This window comes from Melospiza georgiana, chromosome Z (genome assembly GCF_028018845.1).
Source record: "Melospiza georgiana isolate bMelGeo1 chromosome Z, bMelGeo1.pri, whole genome shotgun sequence".
Taxonomy (NCBI): Eukaryota; Metazoa; Chordata; class Aves; order Passeriformes; family Passerellidae; genus Melospiza; species Melospiza georgiana.
In genome coordinates this window covers 49,020,630-49,043,347 of record NC_080465.1, presented here as the reverse complement: position 1 = coordinate 49,043,347, position 22,718 = coordinate 49,020,630, and the positions used below count along the sequence as shown (strand labels likewise).

General features: G+C 38.0%; 1 protein-coding gene across 1 annotated transcript in view; it reads right to left on the bottom strand.

The window, feature by feature from the left end:
• Positions 1-258: 258 nt before the first annotated feature.
• The window catches only part of ANKRD55 (ankyrin repeat domain 55), a 46,788-nt gene continuing 24,328 nt past the window's right edge, over positions 259-22,718 (bottom strand). Inside the window, exons 7-12 of the mRNA XM_058044114.1 lie at positions 15,844-16,028; positions 14,032-14,199; positions 11,548-12,212; positions 8,977-9,030; positions 5,973-6,074; positions 259-1,008 (exon numbers count right to left, since the gene is read on the bottom strand). Coding sequence (XP_057900097.1) covers positions 755-1,008; positions 5,973-6,074; positions 8,977-9,030; positions 11,548-12,212; positions 14,032-14,199; positions 15,844-16,028 — 1,428 coding nt within the window. The 3' untranslated portion in view covers positions 259-754. The remainder of the gene's footprint in view (positions 1,009-5,972; positions 6,075-8,976; positions 9,031-11,547; positions 12,213-14,031; positions 14,200-15,843; positions 16,029-22,718) is intronic.

Genomic DNA, 22,718 nt, shown 5'->3' with positions numbered 1-22,718 from the left:
CAGGACTGTGCAACCCTTGTTTTATAAATATAACAGTACACAATTGCATATTTGTCACTGAGGAGTATGGAGAATTAAATAAGACGTAAATCTGTCTGTGAAATGAACAGTTTTGAACAGTACATGCTAAAGGTCTGTCTGTTCCACAGTAATTAGTGTTTCGTTGTACTATTTTAACTTGTTGAATTCACAAAACCCACAAACTTACAATTTAGAAAATGTGTGAAAAACAAAGAAACAAAAGACTTCAATTGCTAAAGCTGCCTTTTATTTTGAGTTTATTTTCTCAATCTTAAAAAGATTCTTTTTACAGCACACAGCATCAGAATCAGCACCTTTGCATTTACGAATTACAGAGAAGCCCTGTCAATTTGTTTCCCTAGTTTCAACTTTTAAATCATGCAGAAAACCTTACTCTTTGTTCCTTTTTTCTGTGAAAGGCTTAACAGCACATTGCTGAAACAAAATCATGTTATGAGGGTGGGTTCCATTCACAAAATAAATTTACTACACATTAGATGTTGATTAAGTAATTTCATCATAAATGAAAATTTTAATGCAAATGCATATACATATATACACACACAGCGCAGCTTTTGCTATGTGCTACCTTACCTTGGTTTTTGTTATGCTCCATCATTAGTGCAAATTAATGAGATTTAACTGTAAAGTCATCTTTTAAACAGTAACTATAAAGTTATCTTTTAAGCAGCCACTTGGACATATTTCAACTAATTTAGGCCACTGTAATTAATTAATTTTCAGCATCTGATTTGGCAACTGATTTCTCAAGCTCCTCTTCAGGATTAGATTTCTTCTGGTTTGGGATAGCAGGTAGGACACAGCTTGGTTTTAGATGTTCTCCTGATAGACCAGGCAGGAGAGAATAGAGGATCTGACTCTGAGAATGTCCTGTTTTCGGAGATCTGGAGACTGGAGCTGGTGGGAAAATAACTGCACCAGTCTGTACGGACTTAAACTTCCTAGCATCCTGAGATGGCAGCTGAACTAGAGGAAATAGGAAAAAAGAGAAAGTGCACAGAAAGTGAAAAGCATGGCATTTTTACAAATGATTTTGCAACTTCCTTTGAACTGTTGTCTCTTACTGTGTGTACTCAAGCCTGTACTTTAAAAATGTGATCAAAATACTAATAAAATATTGTATTTTTGTATTCAGATGAAGATAAGCCTGGCAAGGATTATCTTCATCTGAAGGAAACAACTCCAGTGTTAAGTGATTTACTTTTGATTTAGTGACCAGCAAGTCTTGAAAAGTTCAAAAATTCACTTTTGATAAGCAGAGAACCCATAATTTTTCTGGAGGAGATTTGGTCTGTTTGAGAAATTTTCACAATATTTTTTTTCATTAGAAATCACAGACTGACTGCAACAGAAGTGTTCCATGGGAATATATTATTTCCAACAAAAATGCTCTATTGCTGAAGGTAAATGCTGATAAAAAATCTAAAGAAGATGAAATGAAGAATGTGGGATGTTGTGTCTGGGTTCCTCTAGGCACAGTCAATCATAAACAAAAGTCCACACATGCTCTACTATTCATGGGCCACAAAAGTAGCCCATGACCCTGTAGCACACCAAGACACACCAAAACACTTGAGAGGCACACCCATTATGTATCTCTGTTGTTGACTTTTAAGAAACTGTGGCTTTAGATAATGCCTAATTTCCAGCTCACAGTCATCAGTGTAACATTGTTTGTGCTTCTAAGCTAATATAGTTCTGTAGTTTCTTTAAATTGAAATTATCAGGATCCTTCTTTCAGACAACTCACTGATTCCCTGATTTTTTTAAAAGGAGAATTCAAAGCCAAAATTGTAGACCTATTTTTCTGTGCTGTCAATTTATCGTGAATTGCATTAGCTTCTTTTCATTTGATCTTTGTTTTATTCACAAGCTCTTTGTATACAAACAGTTTTGTTTTTTATAGTTTAAGCACATAAAGAGTTCTTTCTGGAGCTATATCATCTCTGTTTTGGCAACAGAATTTTGCAATTCTTTACATTCATTTTTTTGTTGGTTGCATTCTCATTGTATTTGTGATTTCCTTCCATCTGTGTATTTGTGATGAATTATCTGAAAGGCTATTAACACTTTCCTCTTCAGTGTTCTTGCTGGAAATTTTGTGCTTCATTTAATTTGTCCCACTGAAAATAAATGCTACCTCTCTAATGTTGGCTGTGGGCCCTCACTGCATATATTTGTCTATCTATCTACCTATATCATCTATATCTATCTATCTATCTATCTATCTATCTATCTATCTATCTATCTATCTATCTAACTATACACATGGTACAAAAGAGGCTAAAGTTCTTGTCATAATCCACTGTGGCATGCACCTTATACTAATTTAATAACTGATTATTTATTTTTCAGGAGCAGTACTTTTCTAAAGCTTACCAGGTATGGATTTAGGCCAAAGCAGGATCTTTATAGAGAGGATTTAGAAACTTGGCAGATTCTTTTCTTTTTAAGCTAATTTCAATTACTATTCAAGTTGTGATTACCTGAGCAGACAGTGTTTACTACAGCTGCCTGGCCTCCAGCAGTAATTAATTGTGTACTGTAATTCATTGATCATATTTAAGATTCATTCATGTTCAGAAATTCAGTAAATCTCTTCTCCTTTCCATAAAAAACACCCAAATCATTAATACTTTGCTTTAGTTGGTGCTGAATTTGTGTGAGTCTGGGAGGGCTATATACAATAAATGAGCCCATTTGTTTTCTGGCATGTGGTAGAATACTTTGAGTTCACTGAAATTTTGGTGTGCATTCAGCAAATGTTGAGAGGCTTACTTGTGTCCCTCTTTGGAACATAGTCATATGTTAATATATTCAAAGTTCACATCTGTGTGAAAAATATCTATAAAGCCTTATGTGCTTTATGTACATCATTAAAAGCATTAAATGATGGACTTAAGTAGGCCAAAACCACTGTAGCTTAACTTCAGCCCCATGACAGCAAATCATAAACATTTGAGCAGCCATCACAAACTCATGCTCATTCAAAGAATCCAAACACCAATGCCTTCCACACTGTCCCACATACTGTGCTCAGTTTAGGATATTCAATTTAGGACTTCAGGGCTGGTACATGGATGGCTCTGAAACAATGCATATAATGACAAGTATTAGTACATGTACTGAAACACACCAGCCTGGACCCAGAGCTGGCATCTGTGGGAGGCAGAGCCCTTAAGGGCCCAGGAGCTACACACAGGAAAAGCACCATTAATGATTCACACAGAGGGCAGAGTTGGTCACCAAAGACCTGAACAGCAGGAGCTACTGGTTCAGGAAGCCTTTTCCACTCAGCAGAGACTCTGGAGTGGCTGCTATTAAAAACTGCAGAGGCAAAAACAAGGCTGTCAGAAAGGCATTGCCCAAGGAATATGGAGTCCAACAGAAGAATGAGTCTTAGACTCCCCTCCCTTGCAAGCACTGGACAACAGTGGCCTTCTGCAGTGGTGTGGGTGCTTTGTGGAATGCTTTGCTGTTAACTTGGGAAAGAAGAAACGTCAAATTACGATGAAAAATGGCAAAAAACAACAACAGATCTCCAGAAAATATTGTTAAATGACCTATAGAAACAGATTTCAAGTTTGTTTTTTGAATTTATTGTTGTGGTGTTTTTTTTCCCAGCAATTAATAATGTCACCTTTTTGTGTATCAGACACATGTTGTCTCCTCTGATGCTTCCAGAAATATCTGACCTTCTTAACTACATCTAGAAGTTCCATATTTTTTTGAAGATTTTTTCTGGCACTTTGTGGGGAGTGTGTGACAGTCTGTTTTCCAGGGGGTGTTGGAAGTGTTGCATGATGAGATAGAAAGAGTGTGTGGGGGATGAAGCAGCAGCCTGCAGAATAGGAGATGCAGTCTGCACTGAGGCTACTCAAGAAGTCATGTGAGGGATCTCTGGCCCTGGGAATATCTGAAGGGTGAGAATTTATTGATTAAAATCACTCAAGTACTCTTCCCAGGCTACTGTTTCATTCCTATTTTCCTCTTTCTAATGTGTATTTTAAAACATTTTTACTGAGAGATTAAAAAGTTCTTCCTTCTTTTTTCATTGCCCTTCCTTTTTGGGGGGAGATACTTCTTCTTTCTCTATTTCAGAGTAGTTTCGGTTCTCATTCTAGTTTTTGCTTATTTTATTGTTCCAACTTCCTGGTAGCGGTTTTTTTTTTGGTGTTTTTTTTTTTTTTTTCTTAGTGTATTTTTAACACACATCTTGTGTATTAAAAATACTAGAGAAAACACAAATATTTATACTCAGACTTTGTTGCTGGAGCACTTTACCTGGATAAAGGCTATGTCAAAAGGATAACATTTTTAGGGCTGGATGGAGGATGAGTGTGAAATCTCATACTGAGATGAGACTTTGAAACAGTAATTTAGAAAGCTTCATGAGCAAATATGTCATTTGTGTTAACAAGAAATACAGTTTATTTTTCAAATAACTTTGCTTTTCTGTTACTGGCTTGAACTAATGTTCAAGCACTAATGGCACCTGGATAAATGTGCTGTGTTAGTTAAAAAAACATGATTCTTAATTGTGACAATTGTATCTTATTTGTAAAACAGTTTTTGGCATGAGTTTAGAACTAAATTCTTGACCACTTGAATGAATTAATGCAAGAACAACAATTATTAGGAAAGATTTTTTAAGGATTTTGCTTACAACTATGATTTAACTAGAAGACACAGAGAACAGGAGTAGAAAGCTTAAAAACCAGAATGCTTTGACCTAGGATTTTAAGAGCAATCAAAAGCAATTAAATTATTTTCTTCCTTCTGAGCAGACAGAGAATACCACCTCAGTAATTCAAACACCTTTTCTTCTTCCTGTCTCATGTAGAAAACAGCAGCAGCACAGGATTCTGTATATCCCCACCCAATCTGATGGTCCCTGTAAGGCTGTCTCTGCCTATTTTCTAGCAATATTGTCATTACTGCAGAATTGCTTCTGACATTCAGATTATACGTTGCAGGGAATCTTAAATTTAGATCTGAATGTCTTTTGGACTTGGCTGATCAACAGGATGACAGTCAGAAAACTGTAAATCCTCATCCAGTATCCACTGAGCACAAGAATGTGAGGTTAGGATGCTGCTGGGAGTAGGGCTGATGCCTATGTATGAAGAAAACAAGAGCCTGGAACAATCCCAGTCTTGACACTCTGCTGGGACTCTGGAAGTGGGGTGAAGCTCTCCTGCTCCTTGGGACCACTGCTTCCCCAAGCTGAACATGAGCCAACAATGTGCCCATGCAGAAATACAGCCAACGGCATCCGTGGGTGTATTTCAGGAAGATCACTGCCAGCAGATTGTGACAAGTGATTCTTCCCCTCTACTCAGCTTGGCTGAGGCACATCTGGAGTTCTGAGTCCAGTTCTGAGGCTCCCACTACACAGAGGGAGGGGGACATCCTGAAACAGATCCAATGGAGGGCAATGAAGATGACTAAAGGGTTGCGGTGTCAGCCTTAAAAGGGAGACTGACAGTGCTGGGGCTGTTCAGCCTCAAGAAGAGAAGGCAGCTCAAAGAATCTTGTCAATATGTATAAATGTTTGATTGTGTGGAGTAATGGAGAAGGAGACAGACTCTTCTCAGTGGAGTCCTACGGAGGGAAAAGAATCAATGGCCACAAATCAGTACTAAGAAACTTTTTTCTCTGAGGGTAGTCAAACACTGAGAGATGACACAGATAAAGTGTGTAGTCTCAATCTCCATTCTCAGAGATATTTAAAACAAAACTGGTGTGATCCTAGGCAATGTGCTGTAGGTGACTTCTCTGTGGACATGAGGATGGACAGACAGTCTCCAAAGGTGTCTTCCTACCTCAGCCATTCCATGATGCTGTGGAAAACAAACATGAAACCTCTCTCAAGCACTCAGATGGAGGCATGCAGTGTGATACAGTAACTGACACTTGTCTGTACTTACTTTTGTGAGCACTGTGGTTGGGTATTGGAGCTAGGCTGTTCTGTACAGATATAACATTTTTCACTTTGTGTTGGTCTATGGACATCTGTCGAAAACTTCTACCTGTGAAAGAAAAACAAAATCATAATGGAAACAATTGTAACTAGTGTGGTGAACTGTGCATTTCTGGCTTCCAGAAAAGAAAACTTACTTAGTATTTCTCAGAAATATGTAATAACAAGAAACCACTGACTGAAAAAAAAGAAGCTGTTGCGTAGTTCACTTTAACTCACAAAAAGGGCTGATTGATTGAGTACAACCTGCACATATACCCTTATAGTTTCCTCTCATATAATATAGCTTTAGGTCTTAAAATGGTCACAGTTTATTAGCTAGGTCTCTGTAAGAATCTTCGGAATCTAAACCTGTAAAATTATTCAAATAGATGATTTGATCTTAAAATTGAAGCTTTAGTTTTCAAAATGTCCTGATAGGGTCTCAGCCTTTATAAGTATTAAAACAAAATCAGAGTTCAACTGCTGGTTGGAAAAGGACATTGAAAGCTATTAGCAGTAAAGATGAGCTTTGAAGGGGTTTTTTTGCAGATGAAAGCACATCATAACTGACAGAAGGCTATACTGATCCTTATAAAACCATGTTTATGGCAGTACCATTTTCATCAAGCAGAGTATATACTGGAAAAGGAAAGGTTGGTTAATTCTGGCATGTCATTATTTAAGATTAAAGTTAACTTAGGTCTAATACTATTAAAAAAGACAGTAAGTTAGATGATATAATGCATTTCATTGCATAAAGGACACGTCTAATACTGAAAAAAGTAGGAACTCAAGCACCAAGTTAACGTTTTTACCAGATCTTTTTCGTGAGCTGATCTTATTCTGTGATGCTTGAGTCCCTCAAATTATTTTTCATGTTATCACCAAGTCTGTGATGAGCCATGTAATGGGATGTCTTGTCAAGCAGCTGCTCATCCAGCATGGCTTTGCAACGTAGCTCATTGAAGTGCAGGCATATGCTCTGTCAGCACACAGGGACAAGGGGAGACACGGGGTGGATGTAGCAGGACATCTTAAGCAGGAGGAAGAGATGGAATGACATTAATTGCCTTTCTGGCTTTGCAGCTGGTACTTGAAAATACCTATGTGTTGTTGGGCTGTGTAAGATAAAGCTGTTGAAAAACAGTTTTCTAAAAGTTTTCTAAAGGTGCACAGAAGTATCTGTCATGGCTGCTGTAACTATGTTGATGACTAAACAGATTCTGTGTGAAAGGAGTTACTGTGATGTTGGTCCATGTTACAGTGCAGCCTTCAGTCCAGCATGGAGCAAGGATCTGGTCTAAAAGCCACAACAGTTGATAGACATTGGGTCAGTCTGCTGGATCCTGTGGTTAAGCTGATGTGTTTGAGCTAAAGCATGAAGAATCTTGCATGAAGAATCTCTGCTTAACAGAAACAGACTTCAGTCTGGTTTCCCTGTGTTTTACTTTTTAATATCTCTAGTGTCTAGTTGGTAAATTTCTTCTATAGACCTTGCATCCACTTTGCACAAAGGACTAAATATATCAATTCCAATATAGCAGAGAATCGTTTGTTGCTCTCATTAGAGCAATTCAAGTTATATTGGTTTCTGTGATGCTTATGTTGAGAACTAATAGCTTATTGTGTACGTACCATTATGGCTTTGATGATGGGAGGTAGTTGTTGCTATCAAGAGATATGTTCATTTCATAAATGGGATATCTGTCAGCTAAACAATGGTACAAAACATAATCATGTTTGCAAGGATTATATGAATGCTTGGAAAAGAATCCTTGTTAAAAGTTTTGGCAGCAAGTGGAAGTTTTCTTCTACTTTTCCTTTCTATCTGTTTCACGTAACATCTGGAAAAACAGTTTTTCTCTCTCTAAAACATCATCTTTGCTGTCCCCAAGAGCACATTTATGATTGCAGTTATTTTTGAATAAATGGAAAAAAACCAATTTCATTCTTATAAAATGCAGGACTACATTTGGGTCTTTTTAGAGGCTGTATTTTTTTCTTTTAATTTTTCCTTGCATTTAGGAAGGTGAACCACATAGTAATGTATTTTGCGTAAAAGTTGTTAATGTTATGATGAATGTCTCAGAGTAAATTGGTTCTTAAATTTGAGAAAGTGACAGCCACACTGATCAGCTTTGCTCTGCTTTCCTAGCCAAAAAATGCTTCTTGTTGAACTATACCATACTGCTTATACCACCATAAACTTAATAATAGCCCATTTTTTACATTACCTATTCAAGTAAACAGAAGGTACTGTAATAAAATCTGTAATAAAGTATCATCTTACATCTGGAAATTTAGTAACCCAAAAGACAAGTGGGTGATAGGGGTCTCAGAGCTGTCTTATACTTGAGACAGGCTCCTGTTACCCATATCACTTGGAATTTTCTACTTCCACTCTTTTTCCCTGTAGAATGTAGATGGGAGTACCTTTTGCAAAAAGAGATGACTGCAAAGCTCATAAGTAAATGCTTCAGATTTTTGATGCTAGCTCAGTACTGTGGGTGGCCAACTCTCATGGAATTTTGACAGTTTTTAATATAGACTGTCTTTGCTCTTCTCAGTGGAGGGCAGTAATTCTGAGAGAAACCAATGGCACAGTAGTAAGGTAATTCTCATTGCTACACACAGCAACCTCTCCTCTTTGTGTGAGTGGTAATGCTCAGCTAGTAAATGGACTCATTTTTCATTCCCAGGAGTACAGATAATAGAACAAAAAACCTCCAAAGGCTTTGACACATATATGTGCCAGATGCCTTTGTAGCAAGTGAGCACAAAAATTAGCTTTGACTTTGACAATAGACATGGTCATGCAAGACAATCAACATTCTGTGTCAACACAGAGAGGAATTTTAAAATTGCATTTTCTTAGAATATTGATACCCACAATCCTGGCCTAGATATTCAGTGATTAGGAAATTACATGTAGTCCCCCCCAGTCATGAATTGAGAAATGAAGTATTAACATTTCAGTGTCTTCAAAAACCGGATGTTGTTTTTTCCCCCCTCAGCTAAGTCTCCTGCAGAAAGAAAGAAAAATCAATTAAAAAACCCAACCAAACAACAAAAAAATCCACAAAAAACCAAAAAACCAAACCAACCAAAAAATCCCCCAAAAAACCCCCAAGCCAAACAAAACAAAACAAAACAACAAAACAAAACAAAACAAAACAAAACCCAAACCCCAAAAAAACCCCCAAACCAATAATAAGCCAACAAAAACCAACAAAAGATATTTTTCCTCAGAGAGAGGGCAGCCTGCACAGCCTTGCTGGCTGGGCTGGAACCAGACTTTGCTGCTGATCCCTGTAAGTCCTGCAGGCACAGCACACTGGAGACCTGGGAGCCCTGGATCTCATACAGTAAATGCAGTTCTAATTCACAAAAAGTCAGGTGGCTTTAATTACAGGAGCAGATAGATTTAAACCACACACATAGGCATGAAGAGGGATAAGGAGATCTCTTTATCATGAAGAAATGTGAGACAATATCTGTGTTGTGCAATGCATTCCTGTCAGACACTCTCTTCCTCCGTAGAGAATTTTAATTCACATGTTTCAGAGGAAGGTCCTTTTTGCCAGCTACAGGCATAGTTTCATGATTGGAAAATGGTATTAAATTTTAAAATGGAGTTGGTACAAAGAAAAGACTTAAAGAAGATTCAGGCTTTTTATTTTCTGAGAGAGATAACAAACTGTCAGAAATAAGATAACTTACCTTCCATTTGGGCATTCAAAGATGGCTCCCATTATAACAACTAGATTTTTGTCAAAGGTTTTCCACAAAAGCATTTTTTCCAGGAAAACCACCTATCCTTCTGTCCAGAGCAGACAGGATTTAGCCATTTTCTTAGCACTGTAGTATACTACAATATTAAGAAAAATCTATAATCATGTTTTAAATAACATGGTAGTTACTTCCATATCAAATGTATAAATAGTCTAGCAAATTCCAACAGGAATTTTTCCCAGAAATAGCTGCCCTCCAGTTTGGTTTATCCAGCTTGAACTCATTTCTGCTACTGCTGTCAAGTTCAATGATCTCAAATATCTTAGCCTCCCTGTACCCTATTACAGTGAGGCTGTAAAGTAGCCCTGCAGGTATTCGTGTGTTCCACATGTGAGCTGAACCTTGCAGAATCTGGTGTGGAAGGAGTCGTGCAGGAGCAATCATTGCTGGGCATGTGGAGTCTGGGGCTCGTATGGTTGAGTAAGCAGCTGAAGAGTGCATTGTAAAAAAGTAGTGACACCTTTGGAGCAGTTCTATTAAGCTTTCAGGAATGTGGCCTGGCATCCAGGAAGGGGCACTTTTAAAGTAGCTCCTTTTTACACCAAAACCTATTTTCAGCCTTTATTTGCACATTGTATGTATAATGGCCTGTCATTCTGAAATTGATGTCTCTGCTCTAGTTGTCAGACCTGTGTGCAAAGATTTGCTTTTTTGTAGTTCACTTCACTTAGATTTCAGAACAGTTTGCACTATCACGCAGCTAACTGGGGGCTCTTCTCAGGGTTTCTGTTCACTCCTCTTTCCACTGAAGGGTAAGGGCTCATGTCTCTTGGGCTAAGTGTAGATTAACTTACTGTAAAATTTTTACTCCTTTTAATGGTATACTGGAAGTTTGGGGTTTGCTTTTGCTTGCTTCATTTTCAGTTAGATATTGCAGAGCTTGGAAGGTATGCTAGATGTGTTTAATTTTGGCAGGGGACTAATCCCAAAAGAGATGAATTTGGAGACACTGATATGTTAAAGTAAACTCCAGAATGCAGGCCAGCCAGGCAGATTCATTTAAACATGGACGTGAGTCAAACAAAATACTAGATCCCAAATCCAGCCAAACTCTGGTATCAAGTTCACCTTAGAATTCTAATGCTCTGCTTCATTACTGCTGCATTACAACTTCCAGACCACAGCATAAAAGCATTTGTCCCAGCTCTGTAAATTTAGCAACCTTAATTCAGCTTTGGAGAAACCATAAGAACAGCACATCAGACCACAGAGCTGGCACTCAGGGTGTGTTTAGGGTGGGAAGAGGTGCCACTGCAGCCTGGAGTCAGAATATAACTATATGGGTAAGGGGGCATGGCATAAAGCTGTCCAGCATGGCACTGGACTTGGCTGGATCCAGAAGCAGCTCTCAGCACAGTTAGAGATTTGAGGGCAAGACTGTTCCCTTGCACACCTACATCCAGGACTAGATGTGGACACAAGGGAGCAGGTGCGGTAGTGGGTGTTAATGTGCAATTCACAAAGCACATACATATTACGTGGAGGCACTTATTGCTCAGGTGCCTTATATACTTCCTAGATACCTGCATTTTTGCTTGCTCATCAGACCTATTAAATCTCCTATTTCTCCTAATTCTTTTCAGCTTCCAACTGATGTCCCACCCACATGCTATCTGTGATGGCCACATAAAGGAGACACTGAAAAAAATTTAAAACAGAAAAGTTATTAATCTCTACTTTTTTCTGGCTCAATTTGCTACATGAGTAGATATTATAGAATTTAGGATATAGAGAAGAAAAAAAATTACCTGATGGAGAACTGGGAAGTGAGGGAAGGCAGGGAGGGCACAAAAGCACATGGTGAGACCTATCAGAGTCTAAGCCATTCATCAGTTTGTCTGAAGAAGTCCTAGTACAGACTTTGTAAGAGAGCCTTTGTTTAGAATCTGTGTTCCAGGGACCATCCAGCAAAGCCTGGCAGCTGTCTGTGTTGTCCAGCAAGTTGTGCTCACCCCTACTCTTTTGAGATTTGAATGGAAAATGGTGGGTTCTGGAGCTGGAGGAGAAGCTTGACATTTTGCTCTGGGAAGCAGTTAGGAAGGAATTGCCTGCAGTGATTGGAGGGAAGCTCTGGGTGGTGATGGGTGGGAGTCCCTGACATACTGATTTCTTCTTTTCCGCTATGAAGTACTTAGTGTCTGTGCTCTTTCTTTCAAAGTCAGGGGTGGTCTTACATGCATCTGGAATGTCTTTGCAATTTTTATTCACAATGCCATCAAAACGGGTGATGATATCATCTACTTCTGAGGACTCTTCTCCAGGATACCAATCCCTGCTTCTCTCCTTCTGACTGGTTTTCTGATCATCTTTCTTCTTTTTGCAAGAGAAGATCTGGTTCAGCATGCTGAATCGTCCTTCTTTCTTTATAAGTCTGTTGTTCTGAGAGTGCAACTGATGAACTGACTCAGATCTACTGGAAATACAAAACAAAATGTGATGTCAATACTAACAGACAATGAGAAAATACCAATTGTGTTACTCCATTAAAGAAGCAATATTGCATGGGTGGTTCAAGAAAATTAGGATCCCAATTGGTAATTAAAAGACTGAAAATACTACTGTGTTAATTCACTCTTTCTTATAGGTGAATTATCTTACAATCATCTTAATGATTGTAACTTAGCACAGATATCTGGGAAAAAAGCAAACACATTTTTGTGGCTTCAGTATCTACCAGATGTGAAGATCTAATGATAATGAGAAGAACATGCTGTGATCTTTTAAATCAGATATTTGTATTATGTCATACTTGGAAAAAGGTATTTCTGGTCATTGCAAACACTGTAAAAAAAGGCACTAGTTCTCCATTCCTACTGTCCCTTTCCCCTTTCCTTTTTCCTCTTTCCCGTTTGCCCTTTCCCTTGCCTTGCTTATGCTAAAGAGGTCCAGCACAGTTTCAGATTGGTCAAGATAATTACCTACACTAATGTTGTTGCCTTTTCCAAACTAGAAATGAAACTCAAGAGAATTTTAATATGGGAGGCAATATAAAAGTGGACCTTTGTTGAAGGTCTTCAGGAGCAGTTTTGGAAAGATGTCCAAAAAAGCCCACCGCCACAAGGGCGAGTACATTTTTATAGGTTTTAGGAAATTAGCATAATTGATAAAAAGAACCAATTAGGAGGATGGGTGGTGATGGAATTCCCCCCCACCCCAGATCAAGCCCCTTCTCTGGAGCCCCTCTCTTGGTCCTAGCTGTACTCTGTCCATGAGAATGTATCTCACAGAGTTGTTCTCAATCTTGGTAGCCAGGAAGAACCAAGACAGCATGGGGCCCTTGTCCCCCATGGGACTTGGAGCTCTGGAATTTATTTTGTCTTTCTGCCTAGGGAAAGGCCATGGAAAATTACTGGGAAAACTAGCCACTAGTACAATAGGCTACAGAGCTACAAATATAAGCACGATGAATGCAGAGAACATATAAAAAAAGCAAAACCAAAAATGGTGTCAGTATTGCTGTAGTGGTTTTGAGACAAAATTTTTGTTAATTTCTGACCTTCTCTAATACACAGAGTGCAGGAAAAAGGGAGAGGTAATATTACCTGTGTCTCACATAATACTAATTTCTGACTGGAAAGGAGGGGAAAGTGCAAAGAAATGGGGAGATAAATGTAAGTGCACACTTGAAGTAGAAGAATGGAAATTAATTAGACAACAGCTGCTGAAAAAGGAAGCATACAAAGAAAGGAAGACTGTAACCGGTAAGTCTTTTGTTATATTTTTTAACTGACAAGAACTCAGAATAAAAAAACACATCAAGGTAAAGAACTAAAGAAGGCTAGGGTAATACTACCAAACCCTTACTCTGAGAAAGGAAACTTAAATTTATTTTATTTTCTGTCAAATCTGCCTTTGTGTTCAGTTTATCTGTCCATCTGATTATATGAGCACACAGACAGCGTGCAGAGATTTCAAAGAAGTGCAAGTTACATATATCTGAGGGTTGAAATTATTCTGTTATACAAGTTTTCTGCATGAAGGTGACTGAGCAAGAGCTATACACACTTGTTCTTCATAGCCCTCTGCTGCTTGCTAGAGCAGTATTCAACCTCAGCAGAGAGTCTCTGTGAAGAGAACTGATTGTAATGTTTCAGCGTTGGTGGAATATGAAACAAATATTGCCTATGGATCAGGGAAACACCACTGAAGGCCCTTCGGGAGTATTCAAAACCCAACAAATTTGTTTTCTAGTTAGTGGCAACATGTGAGCAAGACGTGAACTTTGCTTTTACCTGCTCTCCTGAGTCAGCAGCTTGATGCATGCCGTGTGCCCACAGTATATTGCATATGTCAGAGGAGTGTTTTCATTGATGTCTCGAGGGCTGCTGTCTATCCCCAGTTCTAGCAGTGTCTGCACACAGTCAGCTTTCCCTGCTGCTGCAGCCCAGTGCAAGGGAGTCCTACAGGAAAGGGGGACTATCATTAAAATAGATGAATAGATTTACAATTGAAGCTATTAATGACATAGTGAGGTGTGCACAGGATATGCTTGTGCAGATTAATAATATACATTTTAAGAAATTCTCCACCCAACTGCTGCAGCTGCATTTATTTAGTTGCAGATAAAGTAGACATGAGGCTGCAAAATGCCTATACCTTATACAATAGCATCTCTTCCACTGCTGGAATTGTACAGTAGGAAAAGTGCCTGAAGTTTTCAGAGTAGAATTTGAAAAAAAAATTCATCGTCCACTGCATAGGGGCAAAGTCTTCTCATCTTTACACCAACCACAATTAGCCATGGTTGGCAGAGGACTCTCCATGAAGGTAATTAGAGAAGCCTCTCCCAGATGAGTGACAAGGACTGAACACATCTACCAGACTGCCACTTTGCCAGTTTCTGAGTTCTAGTACAGGCACAGACCAGAGCACATATAATTTCTTTGAATCTCTGCAGAAGAATCAAACTGATTTTGTTGTTGGCATAAAATCTGCATCCTGTATTTAGAAACTTTTGTCCTGTTTTCAAATTGTTCTTGTGAAAAACCTGAAAGCACAAACAACATCACAAAAGAAGTGTTAAGAATAAAAAAAATAAAATTGAAAGTTTTCTTTCTATTCCTTTTCAGTCCCAGTGATTTCAGATTGGGTGCAATCAGAAACACAATAGAATGAAAATCTTATAGATATGTTTGTAGTGAAAAGCTTACCTTTTCCCTCTCTGAGTGTAATACATTCTGTGGAAATATCTGAGCACATGGAATAGGTGGTCATGTCTTAATGGACTTTGAAGTGTAGGCTTTGCTCCCTTTGCTCTTCTTTCCATAGAAACACAGCCTGCTCAACTACATTTTAACGATGTTTAGAAACTGCTCCAGAACCTCTGTTCATTTTATTTCTGTTCCATTTTATTGCACTTTTCCATGAAGAATGATATTATTTTAAGTACCTAAAGGCCTAAGCCAAGAAAACCTTGGCTTTTGCTTCACTGAGCAGAATAATCAATGTGAATGGCCAGCTGGTTCTCTTAGCATTAAATACATTTATGAGCAAAGTTCCAAGGAAGGTAGGTGTGGGGTGAAAAAGAGAAAAAGAGGAAAGATGACTCTTCTGTACTTATGAAATAGAGATTTAATTGCAGCAGAAATCACAGGTCTTTTCAGAATGGAAGGTGAGGTTCCTCTGGTCCTGTAGGAGTATGATATTTTCATCTTAAATACAACAAGAGAACACTGCCATTTCTTAAATAAAAATAACAGCAGCATCCTGGCTTCAAGTTGCAGGATCCTATTGTATTGTCTTAAAAATAATGTTCATTTTTGATTGAAAGAAACTTAGGTGAGTCGTGGCAAAGTCCTTACAGAAATAAGCTCTTTTTCTAGAACAAATAGAAAGCTAAATATAATTGTTTCTAGTCAGTTATGGTACTAAGTACAATACACGTGAGCTGGACGGGTTAGCAGTGTTTCTGAGCAAGCACAGCTCTCTGCGGAGTGCAGGGCATTACTAGGCCATGGCCTGTGAAACAGGAAACATGATTACAAGACAGAGCTGGTCTCAGGTTATTAGAAAGGGAGCAGCAATTTCAGAGTTTCCATGGTTACCTGTCATCCACATCAAGGGCCTGCAGGTTGCACTTTGGGACTTTAGCCAGCTCACTGATGATATCGCTGTAGCCTGCAGCAGCAGCAATGTGCATGCATGTTTTGCCATTCTCATCATCACAATTTATTATTGATGGTCCCTGCCAGTGGTCCAGAATGATGGAACACAGAATCCTGTTGCCACTCTGGAAGGAAGTTCAGAGAGGGAAAGTGTTTTACAATGGAGCTCACACCAGGCTGCATCTTCTCTGCTAGAGAATGCTAAATACAGTAATGGTATTCTTCTGTGTGTATACCAGAATCTCCAGATATAAAAGCCAAAATCTTCCAATCTCCAGCTGGGAATTGTGCTGACTTTATGAATTTTCTAAAACACTCTGAACACTGGAAAAATAATAAATAATGAACCACTGCAAATATCTCCAGAAGCTGTAGAGTGTAAATTACTTAATAGAAATTACTTGTGGTTTTTCCTGTTTTGCTAAGCCAGAGTCCAGAAACACAAGCTTATATTTTCCAATAGAAATTTAGGGCTGAAAAGAACCTCAGAAAACCAACCCATATCTGTAAGTCTGTCTCAGTACACTTAGAAAAGCCATGTCAAATATTTGTTCAAGTGCTTCTTGAAAAGTTTCTTAGCTAGTTTGCTCTGGTGTCTGGTGTCTTAATAGAAAGTTGACGTTGTTCTCTAACCTGCAAATGAAATTGAACATTTTATATCCTACCTTAGTGGAAACAGAGCAAAAGAATTCATTACTTTTTTATAACAACAGAATCACAAGGTTGCAAAGGTCTTTCTGTATCATCAAATTCAATCCCTGCAATCACTTGAAGCTATGTTACATCATTCCTCTTATAAACTTTGTCCATTAAAGGCAATTAGGTTACTTTTGCCCCCATTACTCTCAAAGGAACACAGTTCAAGAACTTCTTTGTTTTTATGATCTGTATCTCTAAATTCTATTCACACTCAGGGCTGATTATATCCTTTTGTTCTGTTCCAGCATTATTATTTGGATTCAATACTCCTTTCCTCTTACTGGTACTTGTTCTTCAGATGTACTTATGGGCAATCATCACATCTCTTTTGAATTGTTCTCTTGCTGCTCTAACCAATCACGGTCTTTTAAAGTTTGTTTTTTTTTTTTTTAATATGCTTTCTGTTTCTCTCATTAACCTAGTAACCAATTTCCTATTGTGTTTTAGTTATGTTTCCTTGAAGAGAGATGATTAAAATTGTACTAGACATACAAAGATGTTTTTGCCAGATCTTTTACAGTGACACTGCTCTTCCTTATTTGTGTTAGAAATACCTCTTTTAGTATGTCACAGAACAGCATTTGCCTCATTCACAGCTGCGTCCCATTAGAAGCTCCTAGTCATTTTGGAATGACCCTTTGCACCTCAGTACTTCCTTAAGTTTTTTTTCCAAGCATAGAGTTTCTAGTTTTGGGGAGGACCTTCTGTTACTAACACCAAAGTGCCTGACTTGTACATTTTATCCGATCCAATTTTGTCCCATTTATATTGCTCAAGATTTAAAGGTGATCCATAACCCTGTATGATATCCCCATTCCTTCCTGTTAGTCTTTCAGTTTTTTATTATTGGCAGATTTCATCACAAAGCTCCTGTATTATGTGTCAAGTTATTATGAAAATATTAAACAAGAGTAATATCAAGTCTTATCCCCGAAAGTAATTTCCTTCCAGCCTCTATTCAACATTTAATCACACTCTTGTTTTCTGGATTTTAAGATACAATTTCTTTTGCTTCTCTGTACTTTTGTATCTTATTTTGTAAGATAGCTACTTATTCTAAATATATCTTTTAAAAATGGGTAGACATCCATTATCTCAAGACTCTACTATACACATTTCCTCTCTGCTCTTGGGATTCAGCTTCCTGCCATATTTTGAACCATTGAGAGGATACATTCCAGGTCCCTGGAACATTGTGATCTCACAACTACTCAGTCCAGCTGAGAATTTCCTTAATCTATCAAAACATGTCCCTGTGAAATCAGGAATTTAGTTTTACATGTACTTTGCTTAATTTAGAGTCTAATCTTGATCATGTAATCCAAGCTTATTTTCTATGGCCAGCATTTTGTAACATCCTGATTAACCATGCTCAAATTAAGTTATGGTTGTCTGTGTTGATCCCCATATTCAGGAATACTGAGGTCCTATGAATAACTGTTGTTTTTATTGTCCAGTCCTTATGCCAGATAGCAATATCCTCCATACTGGTAATAATTCCTAGTTACAGATTTTCATCATTAGCATCAGTGAAATCCCTAGTCACATTCAAGGCCAACTAAATCTAGAAGTCTATTACAAACTTCTAGGACTACCATAATAAATATCTATGTGTTATCATCCTTCTCTAAGTCAGTTTTGATACAAAAATAATTTAGATTAGTACCTTACTACTTCTGTATTCATGTTCCTAGTTACTATTCCTCCAGTTTTACACTGTCTTGCTAAGTCCAAATTCCACACCCTGCAGCTGCAGTTTCAGTCCCTCCATGTTCTTGCACAACTCTTAGCATTCACCTAAGAAATTTCCCGCTTTTCTGACTCGCATTTTATACTTTTACAGACTGTTCTGTCTCCCACCAATCTTCTGTTTTCTAGACTAAACAAACAATTTCAACCACCCTGTGCAGGTCATGTTTTCCAATGCACTTATCATACTTGGTGCTTGCTTTTGGCCTATTTCCAGTTTGTCTACAGTTTCTTTCAACCCTGGCACTCCAAACAACACAATTATCCAGCAGAGGCTTCTCTCCTGACATTGAAAATGACTTCCTGCAGCCCACATGTACCATATGTCTGTTAATATATCCCAGAACAATGCTTGTTTGATTTATATCAACACCATAACCTAAACTCTTACCACTTTTGTAATGTGCTAGTCTATTACTCTTAATTTTGCACAAAACCCTTTAATTTTTTCACAATTCTGTATACAGTGTTATTTTATTAATTCCTAAAATTTCTCAAAATCTTTTTGAATTTCATCCTTAGCCATGAAGTACTTGATGTCCCTGTAATTTGATTTTCACTGTGGGTTATATGTGTGCGCTGTATTTTGACACCTCATTATGGAACAAATAAAAACATTCTTATGATACACCCCTGGTTGGACAGTCTATGAGATATTCACCTCCAAAGATTATCTGAACTGTCTTGAATGTGGCTGATAGAGAATATATGATGTGTGATACAAGTCTCTGGTTGATTTTGATGGCATCACTCCTTCTTATTCCCCTGTGAGACATCTTGGAGAGAGTTCTATTACAGCAAGTTGTGCCTATAAAAATTGTGTTATTGATGTTATTCAATGTGATTAAACTTGCATGTGATTAAACTTGCATTAAACTGCTCAAATGAGAAAGGAACAAAGAATTAGACTTTTAATGACCACTGTATTTGCCACATGCTTAGCAAGCTTTCTGTGCCATGTGATGAGCTTTATCTTGTCACTTTTCCAGAATTTTTGTGTTTTATTACATGGGATTAAAATGATTAATTGATGTTCAAACATACTATACCTTATTAGGTATAGAAGCCTCTTATCTGAGGAAGCAGTAATTGCTTTGAAGATGGCTATAAAAATTCTGCCTCATTTCAACAATTCAATCAAATTGTTACTTCCATTTTCTAAGTGATCAAGAATATTTCCTAATATTTGAACTTTCTGCTGCATGAGATTTCTGGGTGACTGCTTGGTGGCTTTCCAGTTCTCTCTTCTTAGGAATGCCTTCTTATCTTTAAATTCCTCTTGGCTCTTTTGAAATTGCACTCAAAATTCTCCAAAATGCTTACAGAGCCCTTATTCTGAGATTGATAGCTTTGAGCTGTGGTCACCAAAAATGTAGTGTTCCTGTGGTAAATTTACCGCAGTACTATTGTTAGACCAGGATGTTCTCTGGTAAATTTACCATAGGAAAATTATGTGTTTTTGTAACCTTACTGTACGCATCACTAAATTTCATGTTCCCTTTTTGTATTCAAATTCTTTACAGCAGAGATTAAAATGTTCTCAGAGATTATTAGTAATTTTTGCTATTTGTTTTTTGCTTTTTTGTTTCTAAATAGTTTTGCAGGACTTTTCCCCACCCCTCCCCTGCTCCTCCCCCAGGACTTTTGTCCCATCTCACACTTTTATCTGCTTCCACCCATTATTGATTCTCCTCAGTGAAATTTTCTTCCTTCGATCCCTTGTCTCAATTAAACATACTTTATTGTTCCAGGGTGACTTTACTTGTCTCAAACCAGGATATTTATGAAGAAGAAATCTCCTAAAGCCTGTATCCCTGAGCCCCTGTAAGAAAAACTCTGTGCTTTATGCAAATTTTTGTCTGAGATTTGTATCATCTCCAGACAATGGCAAACAGCCAAATCACTAACAGATATTTAACTCTGACACTTGATTACAACTCTGGTTTCTATAAGTTGGCTAATGAAAGTCAGACTTCTGAGACTTGCGTCTCTCAGTGCTTTCCAAATAAGAAAATAATTATTCAGGAAGTATCTATCTAATCAAGTACCATGAGGAAAATCCCAAACCTCTGTGACACTTTTCCAGTTTTGACACTTCTTTCAGCTATGTCTACTCAGTTTATCCTCATTGTTACTACAATCATGGTTCTTACATTTCAGCCCTTTCTATGTCCAACTGATAAGCAGAACAATAATTTTACTTAGAAAGTTTCTTGCCACTTTCATAATATTTTACCATAACATTACATTTTATTCTGCCAGGTTTTCAGTGTCAATAAACATTGAGAAGTTTGTTTTTTGTTTACACTGCACTGTATAGATGGCTATTTTTTCCCCTCTTCAGAATATTCTAGCAAACTAGATAATGGGTTGTCAAAGAGGAGTCATATAAAAGGAGTCTGCTAAGCCTTCAACCAGTAATGGAGAGATGGGATGGGTAGAGGAACAAGCTATGGACCACTAAACTGGTCTCACAAAACCCACATAAAATATTTTTCTACCAAGTAAATGCCTCTGGAGATTATATGGTTAGGTCATATTAGTTCTCTTATATTTCCTGTCTGTTTGCATTAGCATGCAGTTTAAAGCTTTCTTATATGTACAGCCATCTTTGTCAGGAAAGTCCCCACTAGAAGTTCTTGATGTTGCTTCTTATCATTAGCACTGAACTTTAGGTCTGCCTGTGTTTTCCTCTTTTCCATTCTGTCATTTTCTGATTTCTCAGCTATGAACCCAAAGCTACCCCTGAGCAGCTTGAGATTTTTAGCATTATTTCACTCCTTTCTGCAGCAACAAACAAATACTTTCACCATTGCACTACTCTGGGAGGTAACTCACTTTTACAAAAAAAAGCAAAATTAATTACATTTATGTAAGTACTTCTAGCTTCCTCCTGGAAACTATCCCTGGGTGCCGTTTGAGTTTTATGTTAGAGAATCCCTTTTGTCTTTCATCTTATCCTTCACAAACAGACACACATAGTATACTTTAATCTGAAATCAACTGTAACACCAGCAGGACCATTAGAAAATAAAACAGCCAAATGAAATAAAAATCTTTTTCTCTTTGCTGAAATAAGGAAACATGAACCATTTAAAGTATTTTTGAGCAACCTATAGCAAAATTTGAACAAATAACTTGTCTGTGGACTTTTTCCTTCATAACCCTAGATGAAACTATTATGTTGGTAAATACATCTTTCCCTTCAAATAACTTTTTAACCTTTTTCTTTATTTTAAAATTCAGTATTTACCAAAAGCAGAAGCCATTCCACATTATTTTCCACATGGTTCTCTTGACTGGATCTTGAAAAGCCTTGGTCTTTAACTCAAGGCTATTCTGGCAGAAACTGTGTTTAGTTACAGCTATACTGGCAAAACTCGGCTGTTCTTCCAATACGTTCTTTTCCCTTATGTGATTAATTTCACTGATGTGCCATTTTCCTCATATTCACAGGCAGAGCACTGGAGCAGTGCATCACATCATTACTTTTATTGTAATATGATTTAGAACTTCACTCTAGTATCAGAGCAAGATAAATGTTGCATCAGCTGTGAGGATAAGTCAGGTTGGAATGAGATATTAAGGCAGTTCTCAGAAATCTATCTTGTGGTAGGTGCGGTGTCTGCTGTTTTAAGGATGGAGAATGCCAGACTCAAAAACAGAGACATAATGTTGCTTCTAGTCTGCAGCAAACAGTGCTGTGGGAAATGTCCTTATATTGGCAGTTTGGCTTACTGAAGAGTTTTGCACACATTGGTGCTTTCCCCCATGCATCGAGGACTTCCAGCACCTCCCCCTTCTGCACCCAAGATGAGACAAAGCTAAGAAATGGAAACACCTTCACTCTACCTAATTTCCTGGCTGCTAGATGGCTGAACTTGGCAGTGGGGAAGTGAGCAAAAATTCAGAGCACCCTGTGGATTCTCTACCCTGAGAGGACACGGAAAACTGGTCTCTGTGATGAGGAAAGAAGCAAGTCATAATACCATCTCCATCTTACCTCCTGCCAGAGAAACTGTGCCAGAGATTCCCTGAATGCAGCCCAGGCACTTCACAGAGTGTGTTTCTTATGGCAAACCAATACAAATTAACAACTCTTCTGTCACCACTGTAGATATATTGGTGAGACTTAGCTCAGAGAGAAGCTCATTCGTCTTCTCCTCACCCAAGTGCTGCAGCTTTACACACCCACTGAGACAGCATCTCTGCAGAGTCAGAGCAACCCAGCTTGGCCTGACTTTGTGGCACTGTGGGAAAGAAAATATGTTGTTGTACAGGAAAGTCCTGTGGTCCTCAGAGCATTGCTGCCTCTGGTACAGCTAAGGCATTTAAAATATTTAAAAAATATTTTTCCTTTTAGCAGC